At 39.3% G+C, this 15,880-nt stretch overlaps 1 protein-coding gene across 1 annotated transcript; it reads left to right on the top strand.

The window, feature by feature from the left end:
* The first annotated feature begins 5,568 nt into the window (after nt 1–5,568).
* Nucleotides 5,569–12,704, top strand: LOC121085008 (cytochrome P450 7A1). The gene is made up of 6 exons (XM_040587187.1): nt 5,569–5,730; nt 7,024–7,264; nt 7,927–8,540; nt 9,879–10,009; nt 10,962–11,137; nt 11,752–12,704. The coding sequence occupies exons 1-6, from the start codon at nt 5,651–5,653 to the stop codon at nt 12,049–12,051; spliced, it is 1,542 nt and encodes a 513-aa protein (XP_040443121.1). The 5' UTR covers nt 5,569–5,650; the 3' UTR covers nt 12,052–12,704.
* Nucleotides 12,705–15,880: the final 3,176 nt, after the last annotated feature.

Below are 15,880 nucleotides of genomic sequence, written 5' to 3'. Positions count from 1 at the left end.
TTTTCTACAATTTTAAGGAAACCTGTTATGCCAGAATACAACGTATTATTAAAGTACTCTCATTCAAATGAAAGGATGTTTTTTGTTAGGGAGATTTAATTTAATGCTGGATATTAAAAGGAAGATAAGTTCCAGGTTTTGATGGAAAGGTTACTAGTATTTGAATTGACATTCCAAAAAACCAAAGAAAATCTCAGAGAGAAAATGAACTGATATGGTGTAAGCAAGCAAATTTCACTATTTGATATATGGGCACATTGAGAGGATACTCTCAGATAAATATGTAAATATTAACTTGGTCATTAGAGGAAACATCTGTCCATAGCATTATTTAAATGCTCAGGGGCAATGGTCCTGAAACAAGATGCAAAGAAACCCGGTTCCCAAGCCTTTCCAACTTCATAGCACACCAAAGTTGATTGCCTTACCATAATGCAAATACAAGACATTGTGTATGCAGAGTGCTTCATAATGAAAAAAATGATAGGGTTAAAGTTATCACAAAGATGTCAGATTACAAAAGACTTGTATCTCTACCATACTACATTCAAAAAAATTACAGAAAAATTATTATTAATAATAAAATAAATATGAGCACACTATTTTCTTGGAGCCAGATGACTCACAAATTTTGCAGAAGGCAGAGTACAATGTAGACAAAATCTGCTCTCTGAACAACCATGACAGATGCTAAAATAGACCTGTAAAGTGATACTGCAGTAGCATGAATTTATTGTAGATTGTGTAGCTCATTATATAATTAAACTGATTGGCATTATTCTCTACAGCATATTTCATATCATTTTACTCAAGTTGTTTTAGATGCTCTATTCTTATTCAGGTATACAAGATTTCCACCTTTTCCATTGACCCAACCCAAACCAGGGAAAAGGCGAATCCAGCTAGAGATCTGTTGTATTTAGTTTTGAGATTACAGTCTCGGTGGGGGAGACACTACATTTCTGGCACGATCACTTGGTAACAGCAGCTAGTTTATGCTCTTTCAACAGAGCCCTAAAATGGCAGAGAAAATAAGATGGGGTCAGAACAGGCAACAATCAAGAAGTGCTGTAATTCCATTTCCTAGTAGTAATTTTAATTTGAGGGCAAACGCAGAAAAAACAGAGTGCAATGGAGATGAGGCACAGGACTTAATGGCTTGTCTGCTGTTAACTGCTCCCTGTGAGGGCAGGTCTTTGCCAACACACAGCTGAGAACCAGTGCTGATCTCTGGAAATGGCACTGCGAACCAGTGCTGATGTCTGGAAATGGCACTGAGAACCAGCGCTGATCTCTGGAAATGGCACTGAAGGCAGGCTGGGCTATGGCATGCCGAGGCTGGAGGTCAGGCCTGTTGTTACTAGTGAACACGGCAGCCAGCGTTCTCCCCTCCATGCCTGGAGCACTGCTGGTGCTTTCCAGTTTCTAGACTTTTGTTGGCTCTGTCAAGTCAGCACTGATGCTGGTACAGGATCCTTTGTGATGACAGCTGTCATTCCTCTCTAAAAGTAGCTGCTTCTCATGGCTGGAGAAGAGTAAAACCTGATTCCGTTGAAATCAATATGGCAACATTCACAGTGACCTCAGAAAAGCCAGGTTTTCAGCTTGGCCCTCAGGAACCTCAGCGGTTTTACCCAGCATATCAGAACAGACAGCAATCAACGGCTCCTAAATACCCCACTGTCAGAACAAGCCAAAGTCACTCTTCCCCAGAAACTAGTAGCATGATAACTTTCAAAAAAGCTATACTTGTATGTAAATACAAAGAAAAATACATAGGCATGTAGAATAAATACCATTTTTCTTTTCTAGAAACAAGAAATGTAATTGACTAGCATAGTTCAATGCTGTAGAACACTCAAGTCCCATTAGAAGACTTTTACCAGCAGGTGGTGACACAGAATTATTTATTAGCAGTTTTCTGGCTGCAGAAGGTTCTGAGCTACAAACAGCTAAGCTCTGCAACTTTTTGTTTAAGGTTTTCCTTTAATATGGCTCCACTTTTTCCACTGTTTCACAGCTGCAGAAATGTTTCATAGCTGCAATTCCATCTCCTGGCGGTTGTAGCCTGTCAGACTGTTCCTGCTCTGTGAACTGCAGGGCTGCCTTCACACAGATGACCTGTATTTTTCATTTGGTTTCAGTGTTTCTCATCTTTGTTGGCCAAAGTTATTAACCCAGTTGTTGCAACACACACAAGAGAAAAAAGTACATTATTTCTTTATAAGCTGTTCCTCTTATTTACTTCCGGTGAACAAGCAGGTTTTCTGGTTAGCTGTGTGCAAATTTGCTATTTGCTGCCAAATGTAATCAGCAGCCTCTCATAACTCCAACACATCCTTCTGTGTACCAGTGCTCCCGAGTTATGAAGCCATCAGTAACCCTGGAAAAAAACGATTCGCCTTAGCTTGACCTATTTATTATTGTCTATTTAAACACCATGAGTGGGTCATGACTAACAAAAGCCATATAGCTACAACATAGGACATGAAGCTGGGGGGGGGGGGGGGGGGGGGGCAGGGAGGAGCTGGATGAGTAGTGAGTTGTATCCAAACAGCTGTACAAAGCAAGCCAGAAGGCTGCTTTCAGGCTTCGCGAGTTACCACAGAAGTGAGCTGGGCCTGTTTGATTTATGGAAACTGTTGGCTCCATGAAGACCACAACCAAACGTATTTCACTGGCTGGAGCAGAGGTGATAGACAAGAGTGCTCCTGGCAGCCTCTGCCCACAGTCAGCGGGCATAGCTAGGTAAAAAATGTCTTGATGCCCTTTTGGCGAAAGTGGTGCAATCTTTCTCAACATGCATCATTCTTGACACAAGCCGTGGTCCTGAAGGCGCAAGCAGAACCATGTCTCTGCTGACCTTGCAGCCGGTGTGGGTAGCCAGACAGTCTGTGCAAAACACATCATAGTAGGTAAAATGTCAGGGTACTGCTTTGTCTGCATCCATGTTCTCTTTAGTTGCTCTTTTTGGACTGGTTCTAGTTCACTATGTACAAGGGCTTAACTGAAAAGTCAAATGACAGTTGTTAAAAGTTATTGTATTTTCTAACTACCATCCAATGCATCACTGTGTTTCTCCACTGTTCTTAAGGGGTGAACACCCACATTCAAACCTGCAATGACAAAGCCTTATACATTCAAGGATATGGGGTGCTTTATTGCTGCTGGTGACATTGGCCTGAGGTGAGTCTTGAGCCCGGGTCATGTCAGTTCTTTGCGCTAATATTCTTCTTACCATTTACACGACAAATTTGCTTCACAAAGCCAAGGCAAAATGAGTCAGTATGTTTTTTCCAACTGCATCCATAACTCCTATGTGTTGCCTTTTTGGACTGGGGCAAGAGAACCAACCTCATACACAACGTGCAGTGTGCTGCAGAAAATGTAGTATCTGTCAATCAGTGGGACAACATGAGCTTTGGCAGTAGGAAATGGGACCCAATGTCCAGCCAGATGTTGTGGCTCTGTCTGAAACTGAAGAATGCCAAAATACCATATCCAGAATGTCGGGGGACTCTACTGGTACTGCTGAAAAATCAGCAAAGCCTAATGCCCGCTGGTCTAAAGGAAAGGAGATTGACATTTCTCATCTGCTGAATGTGGGAGAGTATCTATGGCAAACAGCGCTCCCGCTTACATTTATCACAAGGACATATGTCACAGGCTGCACCCTACTACAGTACTGGCTGGCTTTGGGGCTGTAGATTTGCCTATTGAAGAAACTAGGTGGGAGATGATCTGGAACTAGAAGGCACCTGAAACTGGGAAAAAGTGACTGTTCTATCATACTTATTTATCAAGGGGGATGCCACATAAGGGTCTCTTAAATGGAAAAGACGGGGCACATCTGGTTTTCCTGAGAGAAAGAGAAATTATTTAAGGTAGGCTGCCAAGCAGCTTCTCTTCTCTGCCTGTACCTGGTTACACTTTTAGTGGTATTATATATGCACAAATCAAAAAGAGAAAGAAGGCGGGCAGTGTTAGAGAAGTTACTCCTGTTCTGGCAGCAGGATGCCTTTTATAAATGATGTTATCATCACACTGCAGTACAGCTACCCAAAGCACACAAGGAAAAAGTGTGACTGGCAGCTCTATCTGGTGCATGATAGTTTGAGGAGCCACAGGTATCTGTTGCTGGTTAAACATTATTCCTGACTGACAGAAGCTTCCAACTTTGTTGTTCATTGTCATTTGGACATAAAAAGGCTGAGACCTACACATGCAATAAGAATTAGACACAAATTATCGTACTTGTTAAGGATGAGGAATGATAGGCTGTAGTCAAAGATGACACCCAGAACTGAAATTTCCCATAATGGAAATAAGCAGAAAATGGGAAAGCATAGCTTTTATAAATTCTATACATTCTGTTATAACGGACTAAATTCAGCTAATGAAAAAGCAGGAAAATTAAAGAAATGCCTGTATGCCTGTGCTTAAATGGAAGTGGGGTGAGGGACTGGATCTTGAGCTGACACTCAAAAGGAGTTGGCTTTTTAAGTGGGGGAAAACCTCAATGCTAAAAAAAGAATTTATGTCTTCAGTATAGCAGCTTAAAAATTGCCTCAGATGTGCATCCCCATGCCTCACTGCCTTCCTTGGTTTGAAGCCAGGATAATGTTCCCATCTGCCAGGTTTGAGCTCCACACCTTCAGTGTAGTGTTCGATTTGGACAGCAAAAGTTCCAAATCTTTATTGTTTTATCACACAGCTGTAGGGACACCAACAAAAACTGGTACAAAAGTGAGCCTGAAGAAGTGACTTAAACCCATGTTTCTCTCTTAGAAACATATTAGGCCCTGAATGACTAATGAGTCATCACTATATGCTACCTGAGCTGCCTCCTCAACAGCTTGATGCCAGTTGCTACAAAGCTAGAGTCTGAGCTCCCCCTGGTCAGCGACAGAAAGGGAAAACAATTTAATGGGAAAACAAAGGGTGATCCAAAGACAATGAAAAAACCCCAAACCAGTATGGTTGTCTAATCCTGCTTTCTTTTCTCTCAAGCTGCATTATAAAAGCCCATTTTTCCCTTTCTACCAGAGAAACGTAGCTAGAGGGAGCAAGCTCAACTCCACAACCATCCCTTTGCCCACAGCTGAACCCTCACCATCCCCTCTCACAGCGGTATGGAACCCGGGCAGGCCACGAGAAGGAGAAGGGAGGGGGTGAGCAGGTTGGCAGCTAAAGGACAACATGAGCTGCAGCCACCACTTAGCTTGAATCCTTTGGACACCAGTTGGTAGCCATTTCATATATTGCTAAACTTGAACTATAAACTGTAATCGGTAAATCTGCAGGATAGATCAAACCACACCTGACAGACCTTCAAATTATCAGCTATTACAGCTGTTTGATTACTTTGGAACTGCTACTGATGTGTGACATCAGCTCAAGGCCATGTCTGCAACTGCCTACATCAATCCAGCAAAGCTCTCTGAAGAAAAATGTCAGAAGAGAGACAATACAGGGTCTCTCCAGAAATGGTTAATCAATAGCTTGCTAGGTTGGCTGAATGCCATTAGATACAGCGAGGCACCCACTGGATATAAATTGTGACCTGTCTTCTGTATCATTCTCAGTCACCTCTCCTGCCATACTGGTAGTTACCATTTTTCCACTTGGAAGTTTTTGGGCATCACCAGAAATGTTCATAACATCATGTATCTGGGGAACATTGATAATACTCTGTTGTGGGTTTTGGTTTCTTCAAGGGAGGAGGAGAAGGTAAGGAATCTACAATTGTACCTCAGTGTACCTAGCTTTTATTTCTGTCAAATATACTGTGTACATAACTAAAAGAAGTGTCATCTGAAGACTGTCAGATGGACAGGTGCAGGGTGGCATGGGCAGCACTGTAGTTTGGTCTTTTGAGAGATTTATGTTACAATAGCATGTTTGTGTATGGGCTTTTTAATAGTGAGGTAATTCCTAGACATAGCTGTAGACACAGATCTATGAATAAAGGAAGTAACTGAAACAAAAATGTGCATGTTCTGATTTCCTAAAGTCCTGGGCTATAGTTTTACCCGCATTGTCATCACAGCTAATACCTTCTTATATCTAATTATAGTGTAATACCTATTTACAACCATTTTCATAATATCAGCCTATCATACATAATAACACAGTTTAATACAGATATTTATGTACCTTATTATGTCTAATACCTTAAAAGCATTTGTCCTACTGGCATATTTACTTAAGGAGCAAATAATTTGCTTACCTGTTGTAACTTTGTATTTTTAGCAGTCATTACTTGTTTTACTTTAAACTCTTAACAAAAAGGGTGAAAAAAGTTATCTTCAGATAATAACCATTATGAATTTATTGGAAAAGCTAAAGTATTCATTATTTTAGCAGCCACGGTGTCCTTATTCAGGAAAGTAGTTTTCTGACTCAGAATAAAAAAAAAACATTTAAGTATATGCCAACTTACAGCATGTGTTTGCTTGAAAGGCTAACTCTTAAGCTTACTGAAGGTCATAGCAAAATTCCCACTGCTTTCAGCAGGATCTGGTCCAAATGGGATATGCCAATACTAACAAACTTTCTACGCTAAAAGGCTATTCCCCTTGGTATTCAAATTGAATTGTGGATACCGTTGCCCAAAAATTTATCAGATGATACTGATGGGATGGATTATTCATTTATGGGGCAATTACATAACTATATATGTTAGCTAACGGCAACAACTCTGCATTTAAACAGGTGAAAAGTATATTCTTGATCTAGGGAAAAGAAAGATGACATAATTGAACTGTGTTTTATTATGTTTATTATAATACAGGCTGTTAAAGTTATTATTTCTTACACACCATAAACCTCACACTAGGCTCAGTCCTAAAAGGGGAGAATAATATTTGTCAATATACTATTTTTTTGGTGGTTTGGGTTGGGGTTTTTTTTGTATTTTTTCACATTACAAAAATGTAGCATCAGTATTTTACTTACCTGGTAGTCCTGGGGAAGAGATCTTTATACATACTTACAAATTCAGTTTCTGTTTGTGTTTTGTAGGCGACAAGGTGAGCCACCACTTGAAAATGGGTTCCTTCCATACCTGGGCTGTGCCTTGCAGTTTAGTGCCAACCCTCTTGAATTTCTCAGAGAAAAGCAGAAGAAGCATGGCCACATTTTCACTTGCCGAGTAGCGGGGAAATACATTCATTTCCTCACTGACCCTTTTTCATACCATGCGTTGATACGCCAAGGAAAACACTTGGACTGGAAGAAGTTCCATTTTGCTACTTCTGCCAAGGTACTACCTTAAAAATGGTTTTAATATTTAACATGCAAAGTATCTGGTGGCAGGACAGTTGTACCCAGTTAATCCCTATATCATAACTGTGCCGTTGAGATAGAATTGGTTTCATATTTCTGCACTTTTATTGGTTTAAAACATTGGGGTCTTTTTTTCCATTTCCTTAATGGAAAGGAAACTTGCAATGATTTGAATTATCCAACAATGACATTGTTTAGCCACATAGTATCCCAACTTGCTAAAGCAGGAATACAATTAACCCCATTCGCAAAATGATAATGTAGCTTGCTGAAACCTTCTTCAGGAGGTTCTCACTGCTATGGAAGTTTTGGTCCTAATGCCTTAAAAAATGATGCAACACTGTAGGAGCTCAGTCAAACTCTTACTGAAGTAAGCAAAAAGGCTCCTGTTAAAGTCAACGGGAGCTGAATGAAGGCCTAGGTAACCATGTCCATTTAATTGTGAGCATGTATTTGAATCTATTTCATTTGCCCACTTCACTGTTATGGCTCACTGAGAAAGCATCAGTGCTAGTACTGATAACCTTTATTTTCTCTAGTAAGCTATGAAGTTATACTTTGGATTTAATTTCTATTAACATTTATCATCAAGGTTATGACAGGCCTTATTGATCATGCATACAATTTATTTTGTGACAGGCTTTTGGGCATGGTAGCATTGACCCAGCAGAGGGAAACACCACTGAAAATTTTCATCAGACTTTCATTAGAACGCTTCAAGGTAATGCCCTAGATGCTCTCATTGAAGCAATGATGGAAAACTTACAGTACGTCATGCTGCAGTCAAGAACATCTAAACTTCAGTCTAATATCTGGGTGACAGAAGGACTCTATACATTCTGTTGCCAGGTGATGTTCGAGTCCGGCTTTTTAACACTTTTTGGTAAAGAATTTAATTCAAATAATGACAAGAATATATCATCAAAGCAGGAAACTGAGAGAGCTCATATCCTAAATGCCCTTGAAAACTTTAAGGAATTTGATAGGATCTTTCCAGCCCTCGTGGCGGGGCTGCCTATCCACCTCTTCAAGAGTGCCCACAGCGCACGTGAGAAGCTGGGAGAGGCACTCCTCCACAAGAACCTCCTGAAGAGAGACAACCTCTCTGAGCTTGTCACTCTCCGTATGTTCCTGAATGACACTCTGTCAACCTTCGATGACATGGAAAAAGCGAAGACCCATGTGGCAGTGCTCTGGGCCTCACAAGCCAACACCATTCCTGCCACATTTTGGAGCTTGTTCTATCTTCTTAAGTAAGTCCCAATGCTTCTTATTTCCAAACAGTAAAAATGTTTCATATCTTTCAGAAACCAGTTCATTAATACAGGCAAATTCCACTGCTTTGATACTTCATCAGTGTCAAAAAGCTTACTGATTACAACAGAAGTGGCATGTTGTTCTGGACTTCCACAGAAACACTCTTCACTCACCTGAGACCAAGTAGTAATACCACAGAGCAATTCTGCAGAAGTTTGGGGTTTTTTTTAAAGAAAAGCACACTGGGGCAATGCTACTCTTTGTCAAGACAGTTTTGAAGTAAATCTATATGATATGACATTAAAGTTGTTGGTTGCAGTCGGAACATTAATTATATTGAAGGCTCCCAATATAATCAGACATTTTTAGACTGTCTCACTAGAGCAGGCAAAATGAGCTTTAAGTTCATTACTGTTCTCACAGACAGATAATAGAGAATAGTTTATATATTGATAGAACCTACTGAGGCTGCAGTGCACACTGCAGCTGCTGAACTTGTTACTCACGAGAGCAGTGCACAGTTCAGATAAGACTATTAAATGTCCATTTTAGAGTGGGTCTCTGTGGAGTATAATCTACCTCAACATGACTGACTCTTAAGTATGTATCTCAATTGCTGACGTTTTTATTGTCAGTGGCTTGCACCCTCATATCTACCTGCCAACGCTAAAAACTGAGGTTCCTTAGTGCTTTTCACTCCAAGAATGCATTGGCATTAGGTCTTCTGGCTTTAGAGTCTTTTAACACCCTGATTGTACCTTCATCAAGACACTATTGCATCCTGTATTGTTATGTATACAAATTTCACCATAGCTCATACATTCCGTGTCTGTAAGAAAGTCTAGACAGCAAAGGATACTATGTGGACTTTTAGTATTAGGAAGATTCTTTTCAGCGAGGCAGAATATTGCTACATAATGGGACATCATCCAGGATAAGTGATGTTATAAAACTGATATATAATCCTGTTCCCAAACTTTCTACCCGCAGTGGGGATATTCCCTAATCTAATTGTTTTATTTCTTGTTCCTGGCATTCCTTTTTAGTGATATTACTGTTTATTACCTGAGTTATGCAAATCAGTTCTGTCCTGCTTGTCATTGGAGACAGACTCAAGTACTTGTGGTTCTTTTCCTTTTTTTGAAGCTGTGGTACCTTTGCCAATACCTGAAAAAGTGTAATTGCAGCATTTTCCTGCAACATTTTCATTTTAAAAGGCTGAACTTGTCAGCTATCAAACTAAATTTTAGTCAGGAAGAAAATTAATGACAAAACCCCTTTTAAAACATTCTTAAGTGTAAAATTATGTTATACTTCTGCTCTTTTGATCTTAGGAATCCAGAAGCAATGAGAGCTGCTACCAAAGAAGTGCAAAATATTTTGGAAAGTGCCGGAGAGAAGATCAGCTTAGATGGCAAACATATTTCCTTGAACCGAAAACAGCTGGATAATATGCCAGTACTAGGTAGGATTACTTTATGCAGGAGTACCAGAAATCACCCCACATTATTCACAGTGTTCTATTTGTTACCAGATAAATGCTTGCTCAGAATTACTATGGAATTAGCCAACAAATGCTAGAACAAAACCCTATATGTTTCTGAGCAACAGCCAACACAATCAGTCTTCCCAATGTCCCAGGTGGTACTGAGTATAAAAATTCACGTGTATAGCACTTTTTCATGGGTAATGGCATGTCTCGATACGGCTACAAAGCTACATAACATAGTATGGGAGACCTATGGATAATTCAGAACAGTCTTTTGTTTAGTAATGACTTTATATCAAATAAAATAGTGTTGCCAAATTTTATATCCCGATTCTTACAAAGTGAAACAGTATCTTCTAACACCACTAGGTTTATTTCTTCTTAATATTTTTCAAATCATGGGCACATTTTCAAAAGTATCAAAGTTATGGAGAGTTTTGAAAATGTCATCCTTTAACTACTGTGGCCTTAAAAAAAAACATCAGCTTATGTTGAAATGAAAAAAAACCCAAGTTACTTTTTCTGAATACTGGTTTCTATGCACCACCTCTTAAAGTTTCAGAAAATCCTGATCACTGCACTGTTTCTTTTCTTGTTATGTTTCCAGTTACGACTGGTTCGTTCTTCATCTCAGAGTGAAAATGTGTCTCACTTTCAAATATTCTGTTGCATCAACTAGAAGTATTTTTCTAGGGGAAAGCAGATTATGTTCTCAGTATTATCTGCGGAAGAGATAATAGCGCTAAAAAGAAATGAGAAAGATACTTTCTTAGGCGTTTAGAAAGTTTTTGTTAAAATATTTTAAAATATTTCTTCTAATAAATGCAGGGTTTGGTAATGGGTCTGAAATAGTTCAAAATACATGACCTCCCTCAAGGACACACACATACCATTTCCATGGTAATCGTTCCTTTTCCTCTCCTAATAGACAGCATCATCAAGGAGGCAATGAGGCTATCAAGTGCATCCATGACATTCCGAGTTGCCAAGGAGGATTTCACTTTGCACTTGGAGAATGAGTTTTACAACATTCGCAGTGACGATATCGTAGCTCTTTATCCTCAACTGTTGCATTTTGATCCAGAAATCTATGCTGATCCCTTGGTAAGTATTTAGCAAAGTGCATTAAACTCTGAGTTCTAGCAGAAGCTGACATGCCTTTAAATAGAGCATGTATCAGGGGTGCCCCCGCGACTGGTTTTCTGTTGTACTCCGGGCAGTCTGCTCTTACACCTGGAGACGTAATGGTAGGCAAGAAAAAGAATAAAGTCAGTGCAAGCACTAGCTCCAAAACATGTTTCAGTCTAACCAAAAAGTGTGCTGCCAGCCCAAGACAGCCTTCTACTTACTGCCTTCCTCCGTGAGGAAAGATCACCATTATGGGGGGGTTGAGGGAGGTCAAGGGTAAGGATAGTATTTTCCCAAAGGCACAGAATGAGAAATATTTCAGTTCTACTGCATGACCAAGAACGCAGGTTATAAACCTTGTTTTCAGAGGTCAGAAAAGGAGAGTTACCAGCAAAGAACCTGGGATCATGCTGCACATACCAGAACTGAGATGCCACCCTCTCTAAAACAGCCCCATGGGGCCTGGTGCTACCGTACAACACTTAGCTAGAGGCTTTTCTTCCTCAGCCTGCTTTTCACGTCTTAATGGCATTTTCTAGTCTTTGGAGACATTAAAATACCAAGTAACTGTTTTGTGGGTTTATTTACAGACATTCAAATATGATCGCTTTCTCAATGAGAACGGAGAAGAAAAGACAGACTTCTACCGCAACGGTCGCAAGTTGAAGTATTACTATATGCCATTTGGGACAGGCATAGCAAAATGCCCTGGCAGGTTATTTGCTGTCCATGAAATTAAACAATTTTTGGTTTTGGTTTTTTCATATTTTGAGATAGAGCTGGTGGACAATAATGTGCAATGCCCTTCTTTAGACCAATCCCGTGCAGGACTGGGTATTTTGCAACCAGTCAATGACATTGATTTCAGGTATAGACTGAAATGCCTATGAATATATACATATGTTATATTATAAATATAAACTATGTACTATATAACATATGCTTTATATATGTTTTATGCATATATACAAATGAAGCATTGCAAGACTTAGGGGAAAATCTGCATGAAGATGCTAATTCATCAGTCTAATGGAAAATGCATAATGTATACCATTATGGTACCAGCATGCAGTGGGTTTAATGCACTGTGTTGATGCAAATGACTCCCCTTTTACCAACCATTTTGAAATGCAAGTTAAGATTTTGAATTGTGTGAGTACAATAGTTCTTTTTTTTTTTTTTCTGTCAGCAAATACTTTCCCAGAGTTAGTTAGAATTTAATCTGCTACTTCAAAATGATTGTCAAAATTCAACTACAGTTAAAACTTATTCTTTTTTATAAGTGAAATGTTGGGGGTGGTGGTTCTCCCCACAGACAAAATAAAATTTTTGTTGTATAAAGACAGATTCACAGTGAGGAGGGGACAGTTTCCTGGGGAAGTACCTTTATGGTTTTATGAAAAACTAGAAAAAGACTTGAAGAAAACCTACAGAAATGTTCACGTTCTAGTGAAACTACAAAACTTGTATGATATTCATTGTAATATACTTATTTTCGGAAAGTTGTAACTGTATTAAAATAAACAATATTGGCTGAACCAAATGCATCTCTAGACTGCTTGTCATTTTAATGTCTTAATGCTATCAAAGATTTATGCACTTATCCAAAGCCACCTAAGCCAGCTTTAAACTAGCCAGCTCCAATGCCAATATGGAGATAAATAAATAGCTACCCTATATTCACCACTATTCTAGCTGGATTTTGCACAGTTGCCTGAACTCCATAATTCCAGTAGCCTCCACTGGTCATACTCCTTAGGTCTTCCTAGTCTAATTCAATTAAAGTTATCATGGGTAGTATGCCCCCATATTTCATTTTTAGTGGTGGCATTTCCATAAGAACAATTGTTCTAGAGAAAATAAAATTTGGTTCTCTAACATCCCTATCCTTTCCTGCTGCATATGATTGATGGATGGATGGATGTCACAAAAGCCCATTTTTTAATGAAACATCTTCAGGCTGAAAGAGATAGTTTTCTTATCATCTGCCAATGAAAAGAACAAATGGATTTAAAATACTGTTTTTATCCTGGGTTTGCGTGTTTCTGAAGGACTTATGGTCAGACCTTTTGTCCTTGACTCAAAAGTAAGCCTCATCACAGAAGACGAGGTACAGGACTATTAGATATTTTCAAATTTCACATTCTGGCAAGACATCCAGTCTAGCTGATAGAGCTCTTCCTAAACACTGAATTTTGGATTGAGTCCTAGAACTGCTTTAAATTATGTATCCATTTCTTTTCTCACTATCCACTGTGCTAAATATTCAAAGGTAAATAAAAAGATTCTGTAGTGTGTGATTATTTATTAGCTGTGTGTTGTCTTTGTAATTTTATTTAATCTCTTTTCCTTCTTAAAGGAGAATAAGAACACCAATTTGTTGCCATTTGCGATACATGTAATATTCAACTATTATGTTTAATGCAAATGGGTTTCAATTATTACTTTGATTCTTTTGGTAAGGGAAGTATCCAGTCTTTATGTACAGCTTGTTTTCATACTTCTGTCAATTATATTTTGGTATGATTTATTTAAATTACAGCACATTCAATGTAAGCTAGCATTGACTCAGAGAATACATGAAAGTCTGACATTATCACTACATGTGCCCTGGCACATATTATTACCATTAGAGTATCTACTCCCCCTTTCTTAGAAAATCCTACTTAAAACAACAGCTTCTGAGGGTAGCAAAGCTATGCAATGCTTTAAGCAATATACTCTTCCTTTATGAACAGGAATTCAACATAGAATTCCAACAGCAGATAATAAAAGATAAGAAGACAACTGCTAAAGCAACTCTAGGTTCCCTGGAAAATTAAGCCTTCCTTTACATCCTTTGCCTCCTTCAAACTGGCTGTTCCAAACTGATCTGACTGGGCTTTAATGTTTTCTCTCAGCTCCCTTGCTCTATGAGAAACTGAAGTATTCTGTTTCTTTTGGACTATGAGAAACTGAAGTATTCAGTAGCTCCTAGAGCTGATACGACCTCCAGCTACCCAAGTGTGGGAAAATAATGGAAGACTGGAGAGGAGGATTGCAAACATGCTCAAGTGACTTTCAGGTAGGGTGTCAAGAACCACATATATCAAACTAATAATTGTTTAGCCTTCTGTGTTGGACAAGTAAGACATCTGTGTTTAGATAACATAGGCCTATGATAGACTTAGAGGCACCCTATTGAAAATGCTTGAGATTCCTGCCCTGCTGTGGGAATGATCAAAGCACAGGGGTAAACTACACCCGTACAAATAAGTACAGGGGAAAACAGCAGCTTTGGTGATCCTGTGGCATGGACAGAGCTCCAAGGTGCCTGCATCCCCACTTGTCTGCCTCTGCTGGGGTGCTACTTCAGGGGTCCCCTGGTAATGAAAGTAAATTTACTCTCTGCATTTCATCTGTGGTTTTGTGGTTTCTTATGTCCTGCCTGTGCTACCAACAGTAGAAAACTGGGGGGAAGGCAAAACCACCACAGGATTCACTCTGCAGGGTAAAGCCAAGTCCTGAACATTGTGGGGAGGTTACTGACTTCATTGCCAAGTGCCAATGCTTTCGGAGATGGCACAGGAGATACAAAAGCCAGCATCTCCATGTTTGCATGGTCTTCTTGGCACTTTGTCCTTCCTCTGCCGTGTGTTAATCCTGATCCACTGGAATTATGCTCTCAGGGCTTTGCTTGACTGACCTGATCTCGTTAGCTAGTCTTCCCCACTATGCTGACAGTGTCTACATTAGGTCAGATGCCTGTTTTCTTTCCCAGGACTCTGAAACCCATTCTCCCCTCAGCTACTATATTCCTCCCCTTTTTATATAGCTTTTTCATTCCTTCTGGATACTTGCTACGTGGGCTGATCTATAGAGGGTATTACAAAAGATATTGGTGTGATCTCTCTAACCCTTCATAGGGACTTCAGCATTTTAACCAGAGGTTCAGCTAGGGAGAACCATGCCACATTTTTCATTGCAGCAGACATATAGGGAGAAGCTTCAGTTTCTGTTAGAGTTTTACTTTTCATATTGTTTTTTTCAGTGAGGATTAGCTCAGTCTTTAATGTTCAGAATGTACCAGATAAATGCTACAAATATGTTAGGTTCTGCCTATAGCCTTCAGCCAATTTTGCACCAAGAAGATAAAGAGCAAGCAAATAAAAACTGTGAAGTTCTGTCAGGCTGGACTGCTATTTACAAATTTATGTTTGAAGTCAGTTCTAAAATTGTTGACATTCTAAAACAAAAAGTGCTTCATTGCAACTTGCATAAATCCCTACAGATTTCTAATGGAAATAAACTAAACTGATGGTCTTAAAGCTCTATTTGCAATTAAAATAACTATAATATTTTTTTATTTATTTTGTGATACGTATTTATGCACATGATAAACAACTTTGCTTTAAAAATTATTTACTCCAATATGGAAAGTACAAAGCTTTGTTTTCAAAGAAATCTTAAGAAATTCAAGTCCAATGGAAAAGAGATATACTTCTGCTAGGGCAGATATGACTAACGAGTGGCCAGAACACCCAAATGTTTATGCAATACAACTATCTTACAGTAGTAATACAGATCTGCTTACTTTAAAATGGCCAGCTTTAGTACCCCTCACATTGCTCTCCTAGAGAGCGAATTCAAAGATTTCCTAACCGGGGCAGTGAGACCATTCCCAGGTCACAAAACACAGCAGAGGCAGGCATGAGGGTCTGGATCTATCCCACCAAAGTC

This window comes from Falco naumanni, chromosome 3, assembly GCF_017639655.2.
Source record: "Falco naumanni isolate bFalNau1 chromosome 3, bFalNau1.pat, whole genome shotgun sequence".
NCBI lineage: Eukaryota > Metazoa > Chordata > Aves > Falconiformes > Falconidae > Falco > Falco naumanni.
This window is presented reverse-complemented; position numbering and strand designations above follow the sequence as displayed.

Excerpts from the sequence above, each read along its gene's own strand:
- LOC121085008 (XM_040587187.1), top strand. The coding sequence starts at position 5,651 with ATGTTCATAACATCATGTATCTGGGGAACATTGATAATACTCTGTTGT. Across the intron at positions 7,265-7,926 it reads ATTTTGCTACTTCTGCCAAG|GCTTTTGGGCATGGTAGCAT; the intron begins GTACTACCTTAA and ends ATTTTGTGACAG. Across the intron at positions 10,010-10,961 it reads GGATAATATGCCAGTACTAG|ACAGCATCATCAAGGAGGCA; the intron begins GTAGGATTACTT and ends CTCTCCTAATAG.